The sequence below is a fragment of the Dermacentor albipictus genome, chromosome 1, assembly GCF_038994185.2.
Source record: "Dermacentor albipictus isolate Rhodes 1998 colony chromosome 1, USDA_Dalb.pri_finalv2, whole genome shotgun sequence".
NCBI lineage: Eukaryota > Metazoa > Arthropoda > Arachnida > Ixodida > Ixodidae > Dermacentor > Dermacentor albipictus.
In genome coordinates, this window is record NC_091821.1 from 434,121,135 (window position 1) to 434,138,933 (window position 17,799).

At 44.1% G+C, this 17,799-nt stretch overlaps 1 protein-coding gene across 1 annotated transcript in view; it reads left to right on the forward strand.

Annotated features, from left to right (window-relative positions):
• LOC135907788 (uncharacterized) overlaps positions 1 to 17,799 on the forward strand; it is a 71,579-nt gene that overhangs the window by 19,613 nt on the left and 34,167 nt on the right. The window contains exons 6-16 of the mRNA XM_070532299.1: positions 3,190 to 3,231; positions 3,389 to 3,479; positions 5,225 to 5,382; positions 8,377 to 8,480; positions 11,706 to 11,793; positions 13,361 to 13,510; positions 14,530 to 14,681; positions 15,144 to 15,249; positions 15,685 to 15,810; positions 16,688 to 16,738; positions 17,040 to 17,310. Of these exons, the coding sequence (XP_070388400.1) occupies positions 3,190 to 3,231; positions 3,389 to 3,479; positions 5,225 to 5,382; positions 8,377 to 8,480; positions 11,706 to 11,793; positions 13,361 to 13,510; positions 14,530 to 14,681; positions 15,144 to 15,249; positions 15,685 to 15,810; positions 16,688 to 16,738; positions 17,040 to 17,310 (1,339 nt within the window). The remainder of the gene's footprint in view (positions 1 to 3,189; positions 3,232 to 3,388; positions 3,480 to 5,224; positions 5,383 to 8,376; positions 8,481 to 11,705; positions 11,794 to 13,360; positions 13,511 to 14,529; positions 14,682 to 15,143; positions 15,250 to 15,684; positions 15,811 to 16,687; positions 16,739 to 17,039; positions 17,311 to 17,799) is intronic.

Genomic DNA, 17,799 nt, shown 5'->3' on the forward strand with positions numbered 1-17,799 from the left:
TGTCGCCGAAATTCTGATTGGCAACTTCAAATATTGAATCTTATATTTTTCGTTTTCTTTCCTTGAATAATATTTTGGCAGCTAAATAAATTGTTATAAATTTTTGGGGCTTTACATATATGCCACCACAACGATATGATTAGGAGGCACGCTTTAGTGGCGTACGGTGGAATAATTTTATCTACCTGGAGTAATTTAACCCACACCCAATGCGCGGTACACGGGTGTTTTTGCTTTTCACCCACATAGAAATACGGCCCCCGTGGATGGGACTCGATCCCGTGCCCTCAGATTTAGCAGCAGAATGCCAAAGCCACTACACCACCACGGCGGGTCTACGCATGCTAATTAAATACGTGCTTGCTCGTCCTCGCATTGTGGCATTAGATGATACGCGCCTCTTGGCATTCGCAGCAGCAAGACTGTGGCGGAAATCGATGACAATAACACAGAAAGTTTCAGCTGCGTGCAATAGCGGGTGTTCTTTTATTTATTTTTTTATTTTTTTGAGACCACACGGACTGTGGAATACAGAGTAATTTTAGTCATTGAGCAGGAATACTCGAAGAGGCGGGCACTTTTCGCAATAAATCGAAATGCGTAATCTACTAATTAACCAACATTCGCTAATAGTGAATTACCTGCCTAATTATTTTCTCGATGCGATATGTTGCAATTTATGAATGATTACCATGGTCTGCTGGCAAAGGCGTAGCCATATGGAACAAATTTTCAGGATTACATCAGTTATGAGATAGAAAGTTTTAGCGCGTCCGGTATTCTAAAAAACGAAGGCGGAACGGGCGGAATGCCTGGTGAGCGAGGGCACATACGGGAGTGGCCTGCACGGGGCAGCCACATGGGGGCTCGGAGCTTATTCGCATCCAGCCCGATCCGCCTGCGTTTAGCGGAATACCGGACACGCTAAAACGCTCTATTCATTTCCAAGTGTGCGACAAAATATATGGATGTTCCAGTTACTTTAGCGCTTCGATGCATAACACGGCGCTCGGCGAAACTTTAGGTGATACAATAGTGCATTTCTGCTGCAACTTTCATAGCGTATGCATCTAGAAACCCGAGCAGTCCTTAAAAGTTGTTCCAAGTGGATATACCTCGCAAGCTCACCTGCTGCAATTCCTAAATCGCAACATGCATCTCAACGGGTTAATAATTAAAACGTTGATTAGTTGTTTTTTATTAGTTGACTGTGTATTTCGATTTGTCGTGTGTGTAGTTGCCACCGCTTGCAGTAATCTACAATTACGCTATCTGCCACAAGCGATCTTTAGAAATTCTGTATGGTAAAAAAACATACACCCCGTATTTTAATTAGCTTGTACGCAACACTGCCCTATAAATTTTCAAAGTATGCGTTTTGGCAGCGGAATTAAGCGATCACACGCGTATACTGAGAAAAGAATAAACAAGAGCCACTTGAATATCGACAAGTATTTACTTCCGGAAAGGACGAAGTACATGCGCGTGAAAACAGCCAACAAAATAATGCAGATTCACGCATGACCTTTAGTGCCGACACTCTTGGCACTTGCGCCGAAATTTCAATGGCATTCAGAATCGACCACAATATCCTCGTGCACAACGTAGTCTATAATCGCAACCTGCGTAATCATAAAAAATCTGATCGAAAATGATCTACGTCTGACTGAATACTTATGCAAGCTTCAAGGAATGAATGATTTCTCTAAAGAATGGTGAACGAGACGGTTAACTTACCGGTAAAAACGTTTCTGTAGCGCAGACTTGCACACGTTGAAAAATGTGACCAATTAATTACAGTTACCTTCTTTCGAAAAACGTAATTGCTTACGGTGACAATTACTGTCCCACAAGATATTCTAGCAATTACTATAATGTAATCGCTTACTTTTACGTTACTTCCCGCTAGTATTTATTAACATTGCACAAATACGGTAAATAATACGAGCTGTCCTCGCTCTTTCAGTGAGTCCTCTGCGGCCCATCACATGGTGTTGATCTCCACTAACACTTGCTTTTCAATTTTCTCGTTGGTTACCTTCCCTCGTTTTTTTCTATGAAGACTCGAGCAGCAACACTAAAAGCTCGCCTGATGTGCGCATTGGTGAGAAGGGCGGTGCAGCAACGTACAAGCACCTTGCTCAGAAGATGGCGGTTACTCATTGCCACGAGGCTCACGTCTGGGCCCTCCACGAAGCGCTTCATTGTTTGTATGGCTCGAAGAAGGCGCTCCCGGTAGGGCCAATGAAAAGCTGACAAAATTCGTGCTATCTGTCTTGCTGTGCTATCGAGCCATGCAACGCCGGTTCAACTTGCTAGCCAACATCTGATGGAGTGTTATGAGAAGGAAACAAATAGTTTGTGTCTGTGTTTGCCTGTCTGAACGCGCGCATTCGCGAGGCTGCAGTGGGGCCCGACCATGATCGTCCTGCTCCAGTTTCAGCCAAATTCAATACCTCAAAGCGGCGTCGCTTATCGCACTTTGTCTCTTTAATAAGTAACTGGCTACGTCTAATGCGTTACCGAAAAAAGTAATTCAACAACACCGAGCGTTACCCAGTAAAAAAATGTAATATATTCGAAGAAACAAGTTACACATAATTTGTTCCGTACAAGTCTACTACAATGTTTACTTTCAGTTAGCCAATGTTTGTGCTAGCTGATAGGTCGCGCTTCTTGTTTTTGTTGAGAGTTGTCTGTTGAAATGAATATGCAAACCCAAAATTTCTCATGATTTCACCATGCGAAAGGAGTCATGATGTTAAGATCCTAAAATTCAGTAACAATGTACAGTTTTGAAAGTACTGAATGGCATCAACCCCCCCCCCCTGTAAAAAAGGAAAGAAAAAAAGGACAAAAGAAAAGCTGGGAAGGCGAATGAGGAATTCTGCAACTGACTCGGCGAAACCACGATCCCAAATCACTCACAACAGAAAGTTTCAAACAGCGGGCAGCACGTTAATGAACCGTGTTGCGCTTGCGTTCGCTAATCTGAAACTCTCTAATCAGCAGTGCTTGTAGTTACCATGACTTGCGTCCGATCCCCGTCGCCTAGTTCCCGCCTGTGACATTAGCTTGCACGCGTCAAAACCTAATAATGTAAGTAAACACACAGTATGCAAGCAAACTTCTGTCAATTATCTGTCAGCCTTGAAATCTACCCTTTCTCTTTCTTGCTTTCGTATTCAGAACCATCAAAGGAGTGCCTTGAAAACAACGATGATAACCTGGGTACGTAATGATTTTTTCGCTTCTTTCACGTATATGCATAATCGTTATCCTCTACGACTGCTGAGTGTTCTTGGAGAGGCCTAGCTCTTCTAAAAAGGTGATATAATTCGACATGCAGCTTTGATTTTTTTTTCTTTACATGCTCATTGCGTTGCAGTCACTTGCGATACGCAAACAGATGTCCTCATTCTGCTGGATCCTATCCCTGGTAACACCATCTACGAGAATTACCAAAGGAAGATTGCCAGGTGAGAGGACACTTTTTTTTTCAAGGCTGCCTAAGCATGTGACTCTGCAGGCTGATCTATTGGAAAAGTTCAGTGTCGATGCTGGCGCAGGGAAAGTGTAGCTTTTGTGCACATAGAGTCGTGATCGAGGCAGATGCAGTAATACATTCTTGACGCCAGATAGAAAAGGCAACTGTGATAATAACTGAGCTTAATTACGAAATGCAGTGATCTATATCATAAGAGTTTGATATCTCCGATTCCAAAATTCATGCGAATGCTCGAAACGTGATTGTTTGAATTCGCTCTTCGATTTGAGATCGGAACTAAGGATGTTTAATTTTTGCAGTTCACTTTGTTAACTAAGAAGGCTGCAGTGACTTTCCTTTCAGATTACTCGACAACCCAGACTTCTTGTTACTTTTACTCTTCCGAAGTTCCTTTAATCATTGATTATGTACGTAAGAGGAAATGAATACCAGCATCTACCTGGAAGGCTGATTCTGTCTACAAACTGATATTCTACTCAGTCATTCATTCACTCACTCATTCACTCGCTCGCTCGCTCGCTCACTCACTCACTCACTCACTCACTCACTCACTCACTCACTCACTCACTCACTCACTCACTCACTCACTCACTCACTCACTCACTCACTCACTCACTCACTCACTCACTCACTCACTCACTCACTGCAGCCTTTTTAGTTAACAAAGTGGACTGCAAAATCTAAATATGCTTAGTTCCGATCTCAAATCGCAGAGCGAATTCAAACAATCACGTTTCGAGCATTCGCATGAATTTTGGAATCAAAGATATGAAACTCTTACTCTCACTCACTCACTCACTAAACGACCGCAAATGATATAAAGCACAGCACGGATGCATACATAATTTTTGCAACTTGATATGTACTTCGGCACATAACCCTGAGCATAGCATAGCATAGGTATGCGCAGGCTCGCTCTTTGCTCAAGCATTCTCGACAAGGCTTGTGAATCTTTTTCTTTGCAAGTAAGTTAAGTTTTTAAATTATGAAGTGCAGTGAAAAGAAAAACAACGTCACTATGTTCACGATTAAATTTTTGGAAGTGAACAAGTTAATACAACAGTTAAGCAGATGATCATCATTATTATTTATATTGGCACTGTCTTTGAAACGTGGCAGCCCCAAATGGTTATCTAGCCTGCTTAAGCTGATCACGTATTGTGTACACGCATCGGAGTCTAGTATTTCACATATCTCTCCTAGATCTTCTCTCTTATGAGACCTATATCTGTATATTGCATATTGTTGTATGTATGTAGCGACTCCGGCCCTATCAATCTCTTCTCGGCCTTTTTTCCACCAATGCTCTAAACGTATCTTGCTTATCCCTACTGCCGACTTCTTAACGCTTTCATCCGCTTTCAATCTCAGCGCTTCTAGAATCTGGACGTTACCTACAAGTCTTGTTTGGTGGATATTATCTTGGCAGCCCATGGGAATGCGCTGAGTTGTTTCCGGACTTTGCTGCATCAGACGCATGCCTCATCTTGTTACGAATGTATACTTCATTTTGTATTTGGCCTCAAGGAAAATATTTATTCGCACAGCCCTAGAAATAATGTCTAACATCAAGGTGGTCCTGCATCGGTTGTTAAGAGCAGCGTAACCTGTGAATTTTCTTGCGAATACCGGCCCAGTCTTTGCGAGTTCAGCACTCACTGTCGGGACGATGCGTTCCGAATTTGAGTGGCGCTCGCGGTCTTTTTCCGGTTCCAGCTACGTGGCCGAGAGGCTGCTGAAAACGGGTGGTTGTCACACGGCGGTCAGCTTGTCGGCAGCTGCCCTAAGCGAAGACGCCACCGAGCTAGTGCTGACGTACAACTCACGCCATGACACGCATGCTTCGCCGTCCTGTGCCATTGAGAACATGGCAGGTAAAGGTAATGGTATACCGTCATTTGACTTTCTCTCTACTTGACCTTCTCTCGCTGATTCTTTTCCTCCCCTGTCACTCTGTCCCCAGCGCCGGAACCCCGCCCGAGAACCGGACCCAGTCCTGGTTAACCCCACCTTCCTGTCATATAATAAATGCGTAAGCATTTCTATGCGTACCCAGTGACAAAATCGCCCATCTGCCTGTCCGCCTGTCTGTCCGTCCGTCCGTCCGTCCGTCCTGTAAGACGATCGCGTTGAAGATAGAGCGCGCAGCAGCGAGCGACTTTACCTTCGTGCTGCCTGTGGCTTCAACGCGCACGAAGCGGCGAGAACACAGCGCTCACGAAACTCTCAGCACAAGCCGCACCCTGCCCCTTTCGCAGGCCGCTTTCAGGACATGGGCCAGCGCGTCTCTCTTCGACGCGAAGCGGCGAAATCACAGCGCGCGGAGCTATCAGCAGTCGGCACACTCTGTCCGCTTCGCAGATCGCTTTAAAAGTACGGTCCGCGCGGCCATGACAGAGTACGCTTCATCGGTCCGTGTCGCCGCCGGAGTCGTTTGATCACGGTTTATAATGATTCGACCTGAATGAAAATTTCAAAATTGGAAAAAAACCGAAGTGCAAAGTTTTCAGCTTTCGTAACATTGCAATAGATAATGATCTCGCAATTCTATCAACTACAGTTACTGCCAAAAAAAAAGATATTGAAGATTGCCCCTGCGGCTACCTGTCAAACTTCGCCACAAGGCACCAGCGTAACTCTATGGACAACATTGTAAAAATGATCATTCGAAAGGCCGCCTTCATTTCGACAACTTTCGTTCGGCAACGTCGGGAAGATATGCCCGTCTAATGACGAGCTTATCTATACGGCGCGTATTGGCTACATTCTGTTGCGTTATAGAAGCGTTTTAGCCCGAACCAAAACTCTGTTACAACGCAGCAAAGACCGGTCTGTTTGTACCATTATATTGTCGTGCACGTTTCTTCCTGTTTATACTATGAGGCCGTGAACTTGAGTTCACGGGCAGTGTTGACTGTGGTTAAACGTAAAGGTGTCACTCTATAGACCACTAGGGCCAGTCGTTACGCAACACGGGCATTCTTGTGCACGGTTCACAGCAGCGTCGAATAGGGCACATCGCTGCAACACCACTTGAACTCCAACGCAGCTCATTAATGGCACAAATAACAAGCTATTGGTCAGCCTTCTGGTGTTTGTTTAAGTGGCCGTGTTTGCTGTTGAGGCGGTTGGTGTCTCCGAAGAGAACGCCGAAACAGACGCATGATGATGAGTGCATGTCCTCTATAAAGTGTCCTGCACATAATTCATTCGGAGGAGGCTGCTACCGGTCGCACTTGCTTATATAGCCGAGATTCACCCGCACGTGTTTCCTTTTCGTACAATATCTCGAGGACAGCACGACTGTCGTTGAGCACTGCCATCACCGCATAGAGGAAGGCATTCCGACCATTACGGCACACAGCGGCAGTTTATCTTCCCAAATTATTTTGACCGCATCAGCAGTCGCTTCAGGCCAGTTTACGCGCTTTCGGGATCCGACAGTGCACTCTGTTGAAGGGTCCTTCCCCATCTTGATTGTTTGTCAAACGTCGGTAACTCTATAGTGGTTGTCAGGTTCGGTTTGCAGTCAGCCGAGGTTAGCGACCTGACCAAAGTTTCCCTGCTATGTTACTGCGCTAATACAGTTTAACGATAACAGAGGTGCACGTTTGCGATCGAGGGTCGATGGCTGAATATGGAACGTGTCCCATATAATGCAACGTGACTTATGATGTATACTTCTGCAACGCGTCAGTTGCCCTTTAAGTAACCTATGCAGCTTATGCTTAAGTATTGTTACACTAAACGTGACGAAGTGGGAGTATCTAAGCTATCGCAAAACATTCCATTCTCCTCTTATGTACTTTAGCCAAACTCAATAATATGGGACTCCGAAAGGCATAAAACAAACTTTTCCGCGACTAAAATTCGTAGTGCTGACACTCGCAAAAGCGATATTGCGCTGAGCACTAGTACTGCATAAATATTTCAAAAAGGATGCATGACAGACAGCGCAGGTGTCGAACGCACTACACCAAGCCGCATTTATCGGTATTACCAGAGTCCTTCATTACATCTTATTACAGAATGACGAGAGTATAGTGAAAGTATGAGGGAAGCGCAGAAAGGGTCCGTTCGCGGATAGGTATGCTCCTCAATCCTCCAATGTGACTGCGGAGCCAAATAACCTGTCTATGTTCAGAAAGCACGTTGTTCTTCGTAGTGGCTGAACGAACTAATTTTATCCGGTCTCGCTTTCTGCCTTATATTTTTGTCATTATTCCATGGATGTATTACACAAACTGCACATTGCAAACCATCGACAAAAAGAAAACTATGGTCTGTTAAAATTGCAACTAAAACATGCGGCCTCAACAGTCCCAACAGCAACAGATCTTCATCACGCAATTCTATTCACGCTGTGTACTACAAAAGCGCAATGGAGAAGTCCACCTGAAAAAGAAATGTCATCCTTATGGCCGTTCTTAAACGTCGCATTCAGCGCACACTGTCCGTAAACACACACCTCGGACAACAGACACTGCTGAAGAAAGCCATAGTTAGATTTGCTTAAATGTTCTTTCACGCTCGCTCAGTTTCTAGGTAAATGCAAGTACTGGAAACTTCACACTTTGCGACTTCTGCGTGCACATAGAGGACCCAGCGCTCTTGGGAAAATGGCAGCTAGAACACATTATCCAAGCTGGACCATGCACTTTAGAAATAACACCAACACCCGATCCTCAGGTGTCTGCTTATACAACACATGAAGCACATTTTGACAATCCGATAACCCTAAAGCGATACCTGACGTGTTACCAGCGACGGCGTTTGTAAAATGAAATGTATCCTTTTCTCTCTGTCACACGCTAGAAGTGTGCATCTATTCACGTGCTGTGTATAATATTTCCACCATTCGCTCGCAGGCTGCTCGCAGTGCACAGAAGTGGACATATGGCGCGCAGTGCTTAAAACATGGGACAGGCTTCGACCCCGAGGACAGCTAGCCTATCCGCTGTCTCCATCCAAGGTAAAGCAAGAACGCTATGACACAACGATTAGTTCGGCTTTATTTATTCTCGTCACAAGTCGCTGCCCACCGACTGATCAACGTCCTGTAAACGGGCCGTTGCAAGAACGAGTGGAAAATTATTAAAGAGAACGTCGTGGCAACGCTATTTTCACTGTGTTCTAGAAGGGAAACATGAGAACAAAAACTTCCTTTTGAGCTAGGTTCATGAACAATTTCGAAGATGCGTTTAGATACTGAGAATTGAGCTTGCTGTGTCTTTACGACCTATTTGTGTTCTGTATTATTGCAAGGTGAAGGAAAGAAACCTTTGAATAACATGCAAATCTGAGCAACGCGTACATTCAAGACTGCGAAACTACATAAAGATGCTCAAGCCTAACACGCATTTCTGGAACTTTAGTGGTCTGGTTCTCCACTGCCTGAAACCTTCTAGAGGCTCTGAAAACGTTTCAGTATATCGGGTGTATTTCTTTCTCTGCCAGACGCTTCTTTAAACACTTTGCTATATCCAACCTTATAATTCTCTACTCTCAACTACATCACGCGTGTTTTACTTTATGCTGTACCGGCTCCATGTTCTAACGGCCTGCTCATGCGGTCGCTTGCGGGCTTCTACGCAGGCTGCGTGGCTGGCCTTTCTCTGGCTGGCATTTGATACCGCCACACGACGAACACTATGAACCTTCTTAAGCAGTTTCACTTTGAAAAGATCAGGCACGAAATTCGCAAAGCTTTTCAAGTACACCTTGCCATTTGTTGGCCGGCTTAACTAATGTAATAACCAACATCAAAATTAGCTAAATGTTTCTTTGCAAACCGTTACAGCGTAAGCAACTTTTTTTCAATGCGGGCCCCGTGTTCGTATTCACTGAAAGTGCTTACGTTAGAACTGTTCTTGGTAGCAAATTCCTGTCCATTGCGACATAATATTAGTGAAGGTGGCCAGCCAATGGCCAAGAGCACTTAACCCTTTATGGACGAGATGTATAAATACGCAGAAAGAATAAGTTTATTTTTTATACTATAAATCTGCGCAACACATCAGCAATACGCATAATCAACAAAACCAAAAAATATCTTGTGGAATTTTTTTCAGCAATAGGGGGAAGACTCCAGGCGAGAAAGTGAGAGTGAGCTTCACCCCAAGCCACTAAAGCTTCGTTTTTAATTTGCATAGAAAGCTCTCATCATGTTTCAATCATAGGTGTACATTTGATTTGCTTTGCATCACTTGTGTGACACCACTTTCGCTGGATACGTTACATCATCCTGTCTCCTCTGACGTTGCTTTCAAAGGACAGTGAGTCGCGTGCCAAACTTCTTCTTCCTCGTCCAGTGTTTCTGCTCTAAACCAACAAATGGTGCTTGCTGCCGGTCATTCAGTGTTGGGCGAAGACATTTAACCAAAAATTCCGTACTTAATACTGAAACTCGGCAAGAAAAAAAATTCTGTATGTTGGCTATAGACAACACTCATCAACAAAGGGTAGAGATCTAAAGCCGTTGTGATTTCGATCCCTGACTTTTGAAAGCACATCCGTGACGATCCAAATTCTAGCCCACAAACCGTCTCTTGCCTCTATTTACTCCCTCTATTTGCCTTCTGAGGAAAGAAAAAGCACACAAGTATTTTTTTCAGCAATATGTTCCCTTCCTTCTGCCTGATTTTTCTTTGTAACATAAAGCTATAGGGCTCACTAGACAACCACAAGGCGTAATACATTGATGTCTGGTACTGCACATATGCTTAGAGGCACATATACCTTCCCATAATAGTTAATAACTGTCTAGTTTATTAGCTATGAACTTTCATTTTCCTTTCTTCAGCCGCCTTGTTATGCTGTCACTAAGAGGAAAAGGACTAAAGAGCTATTTATCTTTTAAAAATGTCTACTTCAGGAAGTAACAGATTATTGAGTAAATCATTATAATCCCCTTAACTCGAACAATGCAAGGAAACCCATTCAAGACTCATTTAACAAAATTGGTTTAAAAGATTGGACTGCGCAAGGCACAGGCTTTGCCAACACGAGTTAAGTAATCTAGCATTCTGTCGCCAAATTAGCAAACATTTTCATTCGTAAGTGTGCTTTGTCACTGTCCAGCTTCCTTCGCTAATAACACATACAGCATAAGGATTGGCTGGACTTTTCTCTAAAGAACAATTCTAAAGTAATAGCTGTTGTGATTACGCTAAAGCTATTCATCAGACTAGGTTCTAGCCAATGATGAAGCGGGACATAATATTAACCATGACGGCTGGCTGATGGTGGTCAGCACTTACGAACAAAACACTGTGAATTCGTCTCCTGTATTCACAAAACATCACCCCGCTAGAATTGTTGCAACCTCATCTTGGTGTGGTCTAGTACGTATATTTACGATCTTCATGCTTGAAAAAGCGCGAGAAGTTGTTGGAAAAATTGAGGAGAGGACATAGAGAGCGCTCTGTTGGTCCTATCCTCATTGTTTCCACCAATTTTTTATTACATTTCAACTTTAACGCTAGAATTGTTAGTGAGGGTAAACTTGAACCAATCCTGTGCTGGCTGGACATAGTATTAGTGAAGGCGACCATCCAGTACGCCGCTTACGAGCGTAGAGCTTTGTTATTTCGGCCCGATTCGCAAAGCTTTACGCTCGTAAGCGCTCTTTCCATTGGGTTATGCCTTGGCTAATTATATTTTCAGCATCAAGATTGGGCTTAATTTCCTCTTATGAACAAGTGCAACGTAACAGCTTTTTATGAATTGGAGCAGTGATGCTTAGTGCGTGTGATGTACAAGACCATAGCTACTTATAGTTATAACGCCATACCGAAGGACGTTAAAGAACGGAGTTCACTTGACGCCACTTTCTCAGACGTTTGTTGGAGTTACAAACACAAGTAGGGGGAGGGGGTGACGGCTGTCTTCATTTAAGTGCTGTCACCACTTCTAGTAGTCAATGTGGATGCGAAGGAATGAGAGTAACACGCCTAAGTTTCTTTGCGCTGTAGCAATGACAGGATTAAGTGTTGAGGAATGTTGGCGCAGAAACACTCACGCTCTTCTGTTCGAGTGGTATTGTAAAAGTTAAACTATAGTACTACCCGCTTTACAACGTAGCTATGCTGGCATGCAAACTCAAGCCATTGGAAAGCGTTCCTGGAGCCTAAAACCTTGAAACATTCATCGCATAATTGCCCAAACGACAGGCTTTTACGTTTATTCTTCCTCGCAGGTGGTGGTTTACTTCAAGTTCAGCTCCTTCAGAGCGAGTCTCGAGGACGTACGCACAGTCGTCCAGCACCTTCGAGAAAAGCATGAAGGTAAGTATCTCACTGCTGACTACTGGGCACCCCCTACAGGGACCTTAAAACACTCGCGCATTTCAAGCGCTGCCATGTGGAGTGACACTGTAGCGAATACCGGTGCACTGTCGTGATTGTTACCACACGACGTCGCCACTGAAATGGCACGTATTCTTACGACTCTTGCTTATTCAGGAGAGTTATCACGTGGCAGCACCGCACAACGCACAGCGATTATTATGCCTAGAAATCTCCGGGATGGTGCTAGCACCTTTGTGTACCAAGTGTACGGTCAATCATTGACCTAACCAGGCAGACGGTGAAATAAAAACTGTTCACTGTGTGGTAAATGGATTAAGTGCACTCACATTAACCTTGGAGAGTTCGACCTTCGACCGCCGAAATGAAACAGCCACAACCCCGAAATCTATTTCTTGGTTGTGATATGAAAAGCACGATTGCCGAACACAGTCGATTAGAGACGAACTGTTAAAACATTAAGCTCTACGTTGAGCAGAACTTCATAATTCCACTACAAAATTTCATTCATGCCGTTGTTTGTTTGCGAAGAGTTTTTTTTTTTTTACCGATAATCGTGATTTTCATTGTGTGCAGTTATTAATCTCGCACCTCGAAGTTCACGTGCAAATTAAGATATGTTTCCGGCACAAAGTCCGCCCCACTGGTGCGTGATTTGCCTCCGGCCAAATGCGCAGATTGTGCTTACTTGGAAAACATTTTCGATTAGTCAACTTAGCGTTAAGTTAAAGAAAACCGAGGCGCCCTCACAGACACTGTGCTTGTTTCCAGGCCACAACACCTATGTGCGCTCTTTCTTTCACCAAAAAAGACTAAAATGCACGACATTTGCACCACTATGACTATCACGCTAGGAACTGGAACTATATATTGGCATTGCGCTGGGGCTGCTATTGCATATGCCAGAGAGAGAGAGTAGAATTCAGGAAGGCAGGGATGTTAACCAGTCAATAGTTTGGTTGGCTACCCTACACTGGGGGATGGGAGTAGGGGAACAGAAAGAAGAGAGAGAGAAGGTGTAGCTACGTGTACGGACAGCACTTCAGTTAAAGTCGCTCGAGCAAACCAGAGGTTCTGAGAAAACACAAGAGTGTTTTCACTGCCTTCTGAGCCGATGATCGATCGGGACGGTGCTGTAATATGGTCTGTTCACTCAGAGGATAATCATCTAGTTTCCTCAATGTGTTGGACAAAGATGCCAGGCCCCAATTATCCAATACAAGATGATCCTTTCGAAGACGTCATTTTTTTAAACCTGCGAAATGCGGAAGCTTTGCCTTTACCCTTCAAATCTTCTGAGGTCCAGCTATGTGACTACGGTACTATATGGGAGCGGCAGACAGGCGTAAAGGGGCTGTGCGCACATGCTACGCGCATTTGCATAAACTACGCAAAGTCCACATGCTGCAAGAGATGCTGTCAAGGTGGTCTAGTTGGTTGCTACAGCAACCATTCTGCCAAAGTTTTTCAGAGGGATTTCAGTTATCCTGTGTGTTGTGTCATCATCCTATTTCAGCGCTTATTACTATCTGTTCTGTTGTCGCAGATCTCAAGATCTTTACAGTGGGGCCAAGGACCGACATATTGCGTGCTTTCAAGCATGGGCCCCGCGACTCCGTCGTGGTCATTCCAAACTCAATGGACGACGTGCTGCTCAGGCAGATTGCACGCGAACTCACCGAAGAGGTTTGCCGAGGTGAAATATAATGTTGATACACAGAGAGTGTACGGTCGGCACTGTGCAATGGTAGCTAAGTCGACAGATATATATGGCGAACGAAGTCAGTGCCTATAATTCTGGATAACCTAAAAGTCAGAATAATTTGAAAAATTAGTCAATGAGAGTAACCAACCGACTGCTGAAAATTATGTCCGTGAGCACGCCAGTCTTATACGAACATTAAATTTCAATTTTTTTTATGTGTGTAATGCGGAATAAATGAACGCTTTAACAAAAACTTTTGTAGAAAGGATGCATGCTCTAGCATCTAAACAGGTACACAGTACTTCTTGTTCGGCGCGCATACGAACACCGGTTCTGCCTTTATTTCTTCCTTCAGCCTGTGCGAATTCATGACTAAATCTTACATTCACGAGAATGGTGCTTTCCCTTCTATGCTGACATAAAGGTTGGTAGTGAAAATGAACTCCCGTCTCAAAATCAAACAGCTCATGGTGCTTAGAGCTTCTGCGTGGCGTTTTAAACGCGGAAATTTCGAGTGGAAATAAAAGAACGAGAATCGGGTGATCAATGCTGACCATTATCATGCGGTGCTTTTTTTTGCTACTTTATTGCCACGGCTTCAAGGCTACTTTAGCCGAGTGATTTCAATCTCTGACTAACGACCCGCGGTATTTAGCCTTTCCCTTTCAGATGAATACATTTATTCACCCTCCCTATTTACATCTTTTTCTGCGAGGTGAGAGAAGGCTACGAGCGTTAATACCGTCAGAAGTCACCCACAGCGTCGAAGTGTTATAAACGTCTGTTCTATAGAGTGAACTGGTCCCAAGACTTCAATGTTTGTACGCAATGCAGCCTTAACATGTAGCGCGATCTTCTTCGTGAAGTACATTGCCTTACTTTCAGATAAGACTTGCGCATCAGTGCTTTGCATTCTTTACCATTTTTCATAACTTTCTAAGTGAACCGGTATGGCAGTTTCTTTCAGTTTGACCGAAGAATTTAGTTGCGATTCCTTCATTCTCTTGCAGCACCTATGGGCATCCTATGCCACGATTGTCAACGTTCACCGGTCGGGCATGCCTCTGATACCGTAGAGGACTTCCAAGCTCCGCTAACGGTTCGGCACTGGGCACTGCATCCGGGACACTTTACCGACGTTCCTCGAATAGTGAACGTTACCGTAAGAACTCTGTCTTTCTTTTCGCTCTTTCAAAAGAGGTAGGTATGGAATGAGATTGGTTTCACTCCTGAATCGGCCCCTTTCAGTGTTGTTTTTATCAGGGCGCACGTTTCTCGTTATCCATATTGCGCTTTACCTTGCTTTTCTTTCTAGGGGTAACATCATTCGTGCTCGCAACAATGCCAGGCATGTCGGCGCTTTTAATTTTTGGGATTATATAGTTAAAAAATGGGAGTAAAATTTCGTACGGCGAGTGGAAGTTCCGATTGCCAAAATCCTGTCACGAAGAGACGTATAGGTGAAGAGAAAAAAAAAACGTTTTAACAGAAGTCTTTTGGTCTTATTCAATAAATGAAAGTGGTAGTCAAGTGTTACCCCATTGACCCCGTGTGCTTAGCTTTGCTACATGCATCTGGATAAACACTGCTCGCGCGAAAGTTCACTTTTCAATTTCTTCTTCAGTTCGAGTCACTCCACCTGCCGATTAAAGTCTGCCTAGACCGCTTCAGTTCAAATGGCACCAAGGTGGCAACGTACAGCGACCTTTGCCAAGAGACAGGCAGCAAAGGTAAGAAGGTTGTGACAAGCATCCAGCTGTATTCAAAACCTTTACAAAGGCACCAATTTGCGGCACCTGCGTGCTCGTACGTACATACACTGAAGCCGTTTCACGTGGCGCTATATGTTGAAACAAACTTTGTTGAAACCAAACGACAGTGGTCCCCACTCGTGCGTCCATTTCACCGAAAAGGGAGACTTCTGCAACTGCCTGTTAAGTTTCTAGCAGTTATTCAATGTCACCACCGTAGTGTGCTAACACGTCCGAATACTTATACTTGCAAAAAGAAAACGTGCTGGATTTCTATAATGCCATTCGCTCGCGGGCATTGAACAGCTTTTATTTGGTGCTCTGTATACCATGTCATGTTGTGTGCGTCTGTGTTTGTATTCGGGTGTTTTTGGGTACGTGAGCGTGTTCTCTCCATCCCACTTATCACTGCAGTGAAGGCCATTCGGTACAGCGTGAAGAAAGTTTGCGCCGGCGAAGAATCATCAAGTTGCCACTCACTCCGATTCTCCGTGACGGCGTTATCGAGAAAAGCGGGTGACCCTTTCCTGGAGTGCACGGGTAACTATGTCGTCTACATTCCGTGGCTTCTTTGAGTGTTGTTTCGCGAAACATCGCCGCATAGTACTTGAGTTCGTCTTGTAAGTAAATATTTAAGTGCGCCGGCTTCGCCTTTCAGCACTTACTCGCAGGCTCAATATCGCTTGGTATAACAAAGCTCGTTTCGGTTTTGAAAAAGGGTCCTGCCCAACTCTCTGATGACACCACGCGCCACGACAACCCAGAGGCCGTGTGCCCGATTGATTGCATATGAGAGTGCTTTCATCCGTGCGTGACGTAACATTCATCGTAATGCTTCGTTGGAGCGATGGACATTAGGATAGCGTGACTAGGAATTATACGACCTGACAACACTCGCCAGACATGTCATATCTCCTTCGGCCAGCTATAATGAATAAGCGTTCACTGAAACAGATATTCTGAAAAGTTACCGATTTAGAATAAAATTTTACGACACTTTGGTCAAGTTTGCGCCACTCGTGTGTACAGTAAAACCCAAATTTTTTCCCGCCATCCTACACTTCTGATTTTTCGTTTATGTTAACCCAGAAACAAGGCATTCTTTTTTATGAGCGCATAAGTTTCGTCATAAGGAATACAGCAGATAACTACTGCTGTATTTAACCAGCTTTTATATCCGGCTTTCACAGCCCTGCTACAAAATGGGCAGAAAAAAACTGGCGCTGGCAAGATGAGCCCATACCCAGAATCCGCAGCTTCTGCTAAATTTGTGGCAGGGTATCGTCGTTAACATGCCGTACTGTACGTATGTTTCAACATGTAGAATATGTGAGCATGTAATATGTTTTGGCAGTGGGATGTCGAAGCTAAGGTAACGTTCGCGCTATTTTTTTTCTTTTTTCTTCATCGTCCTTAGACCCAGGTTGTCAACTTCCTGACCAAACGAAAATTCTGATCACATATGACAGTAAGTATAGTTTTATTACCTTTTGCTCGGCAAAGTTACCGGTTACACTACTCCAGCGTGTATTCGCAGTGGTTTCAAATTTGGCATAGCTATTACGTGACAGAACATAATACTGGTGAAAAGAAACTCTCAGTTTGCGCTGCCCAATTGCACGCTCTTGATCAGTTGTCCTTGTTTTTGTTATTTTGCACTGACAACTGCAAACCTGGGGAATTTCTAATAATACGTCAAGTCATGTGCCGACTAGCTCAACAACGCCTGTCACTAAATTCGTCGTGCTTTTTATTTTCTCATTTTCCAGTCGATTTTCACTCCAGCCAGAAGAAACTTTACTCCGGGATAGAAGAACGAGTCAGCGTTCCGCTTCCCAGAGCTCCTGACACACCGCAGTCGCTGCAGAGAGCACTCAGCTCGAAGTGCCCGAAGTACACTCATACGAATGGTGGTGTGGCTACAGAGATAGACCAATACTTAGCACTGAGTGTGAGTTACTTCATTGACGTAGTGCAAAAGATTGAGGCGGCGTACCCCGAAAGGAACGTTTTCGACATCGCCAGTCTACTGCTGAACTGGTAAGTATAGGTCAAAATGAAGCAAAAGGAAAGTTTTGAGGTATGTGCTCATACTTCGCAATTCGTAAGTGGCAACATCTGAGGAACCATGTAACTTGGCACTCACGTACAGTTTCAAGCTGACAGGTAGCTCTGAAGAGCCGCTTGAACGTTTCATGCCCAGTTCACTTCTTTTATAATGGTGCGTAGTCGTTTTTTGTTTTTATACAGTGCAGAGAACAAGCTCGTGTGCTCTAACTCGTAACCATCCGTCTCCTCACCTTTTTCTAAGTAGCTCTTTCTTCGTGAGGCAGTTGAAAAATCTATTGCAATATGGATATAACATGTACTGTTATATCCAGGTTCTCCTTGCATCCAATGCATAATATTGCTTTCATGATGTCGTTCGCATTCGCCGAATAGCTAGTCTACTTTAAATGTAATATGTTTAATAAAACATTACGCGTAGAAAAGGACTTTATAGTAAACCCGTAGAAACTGAGGTTCTAA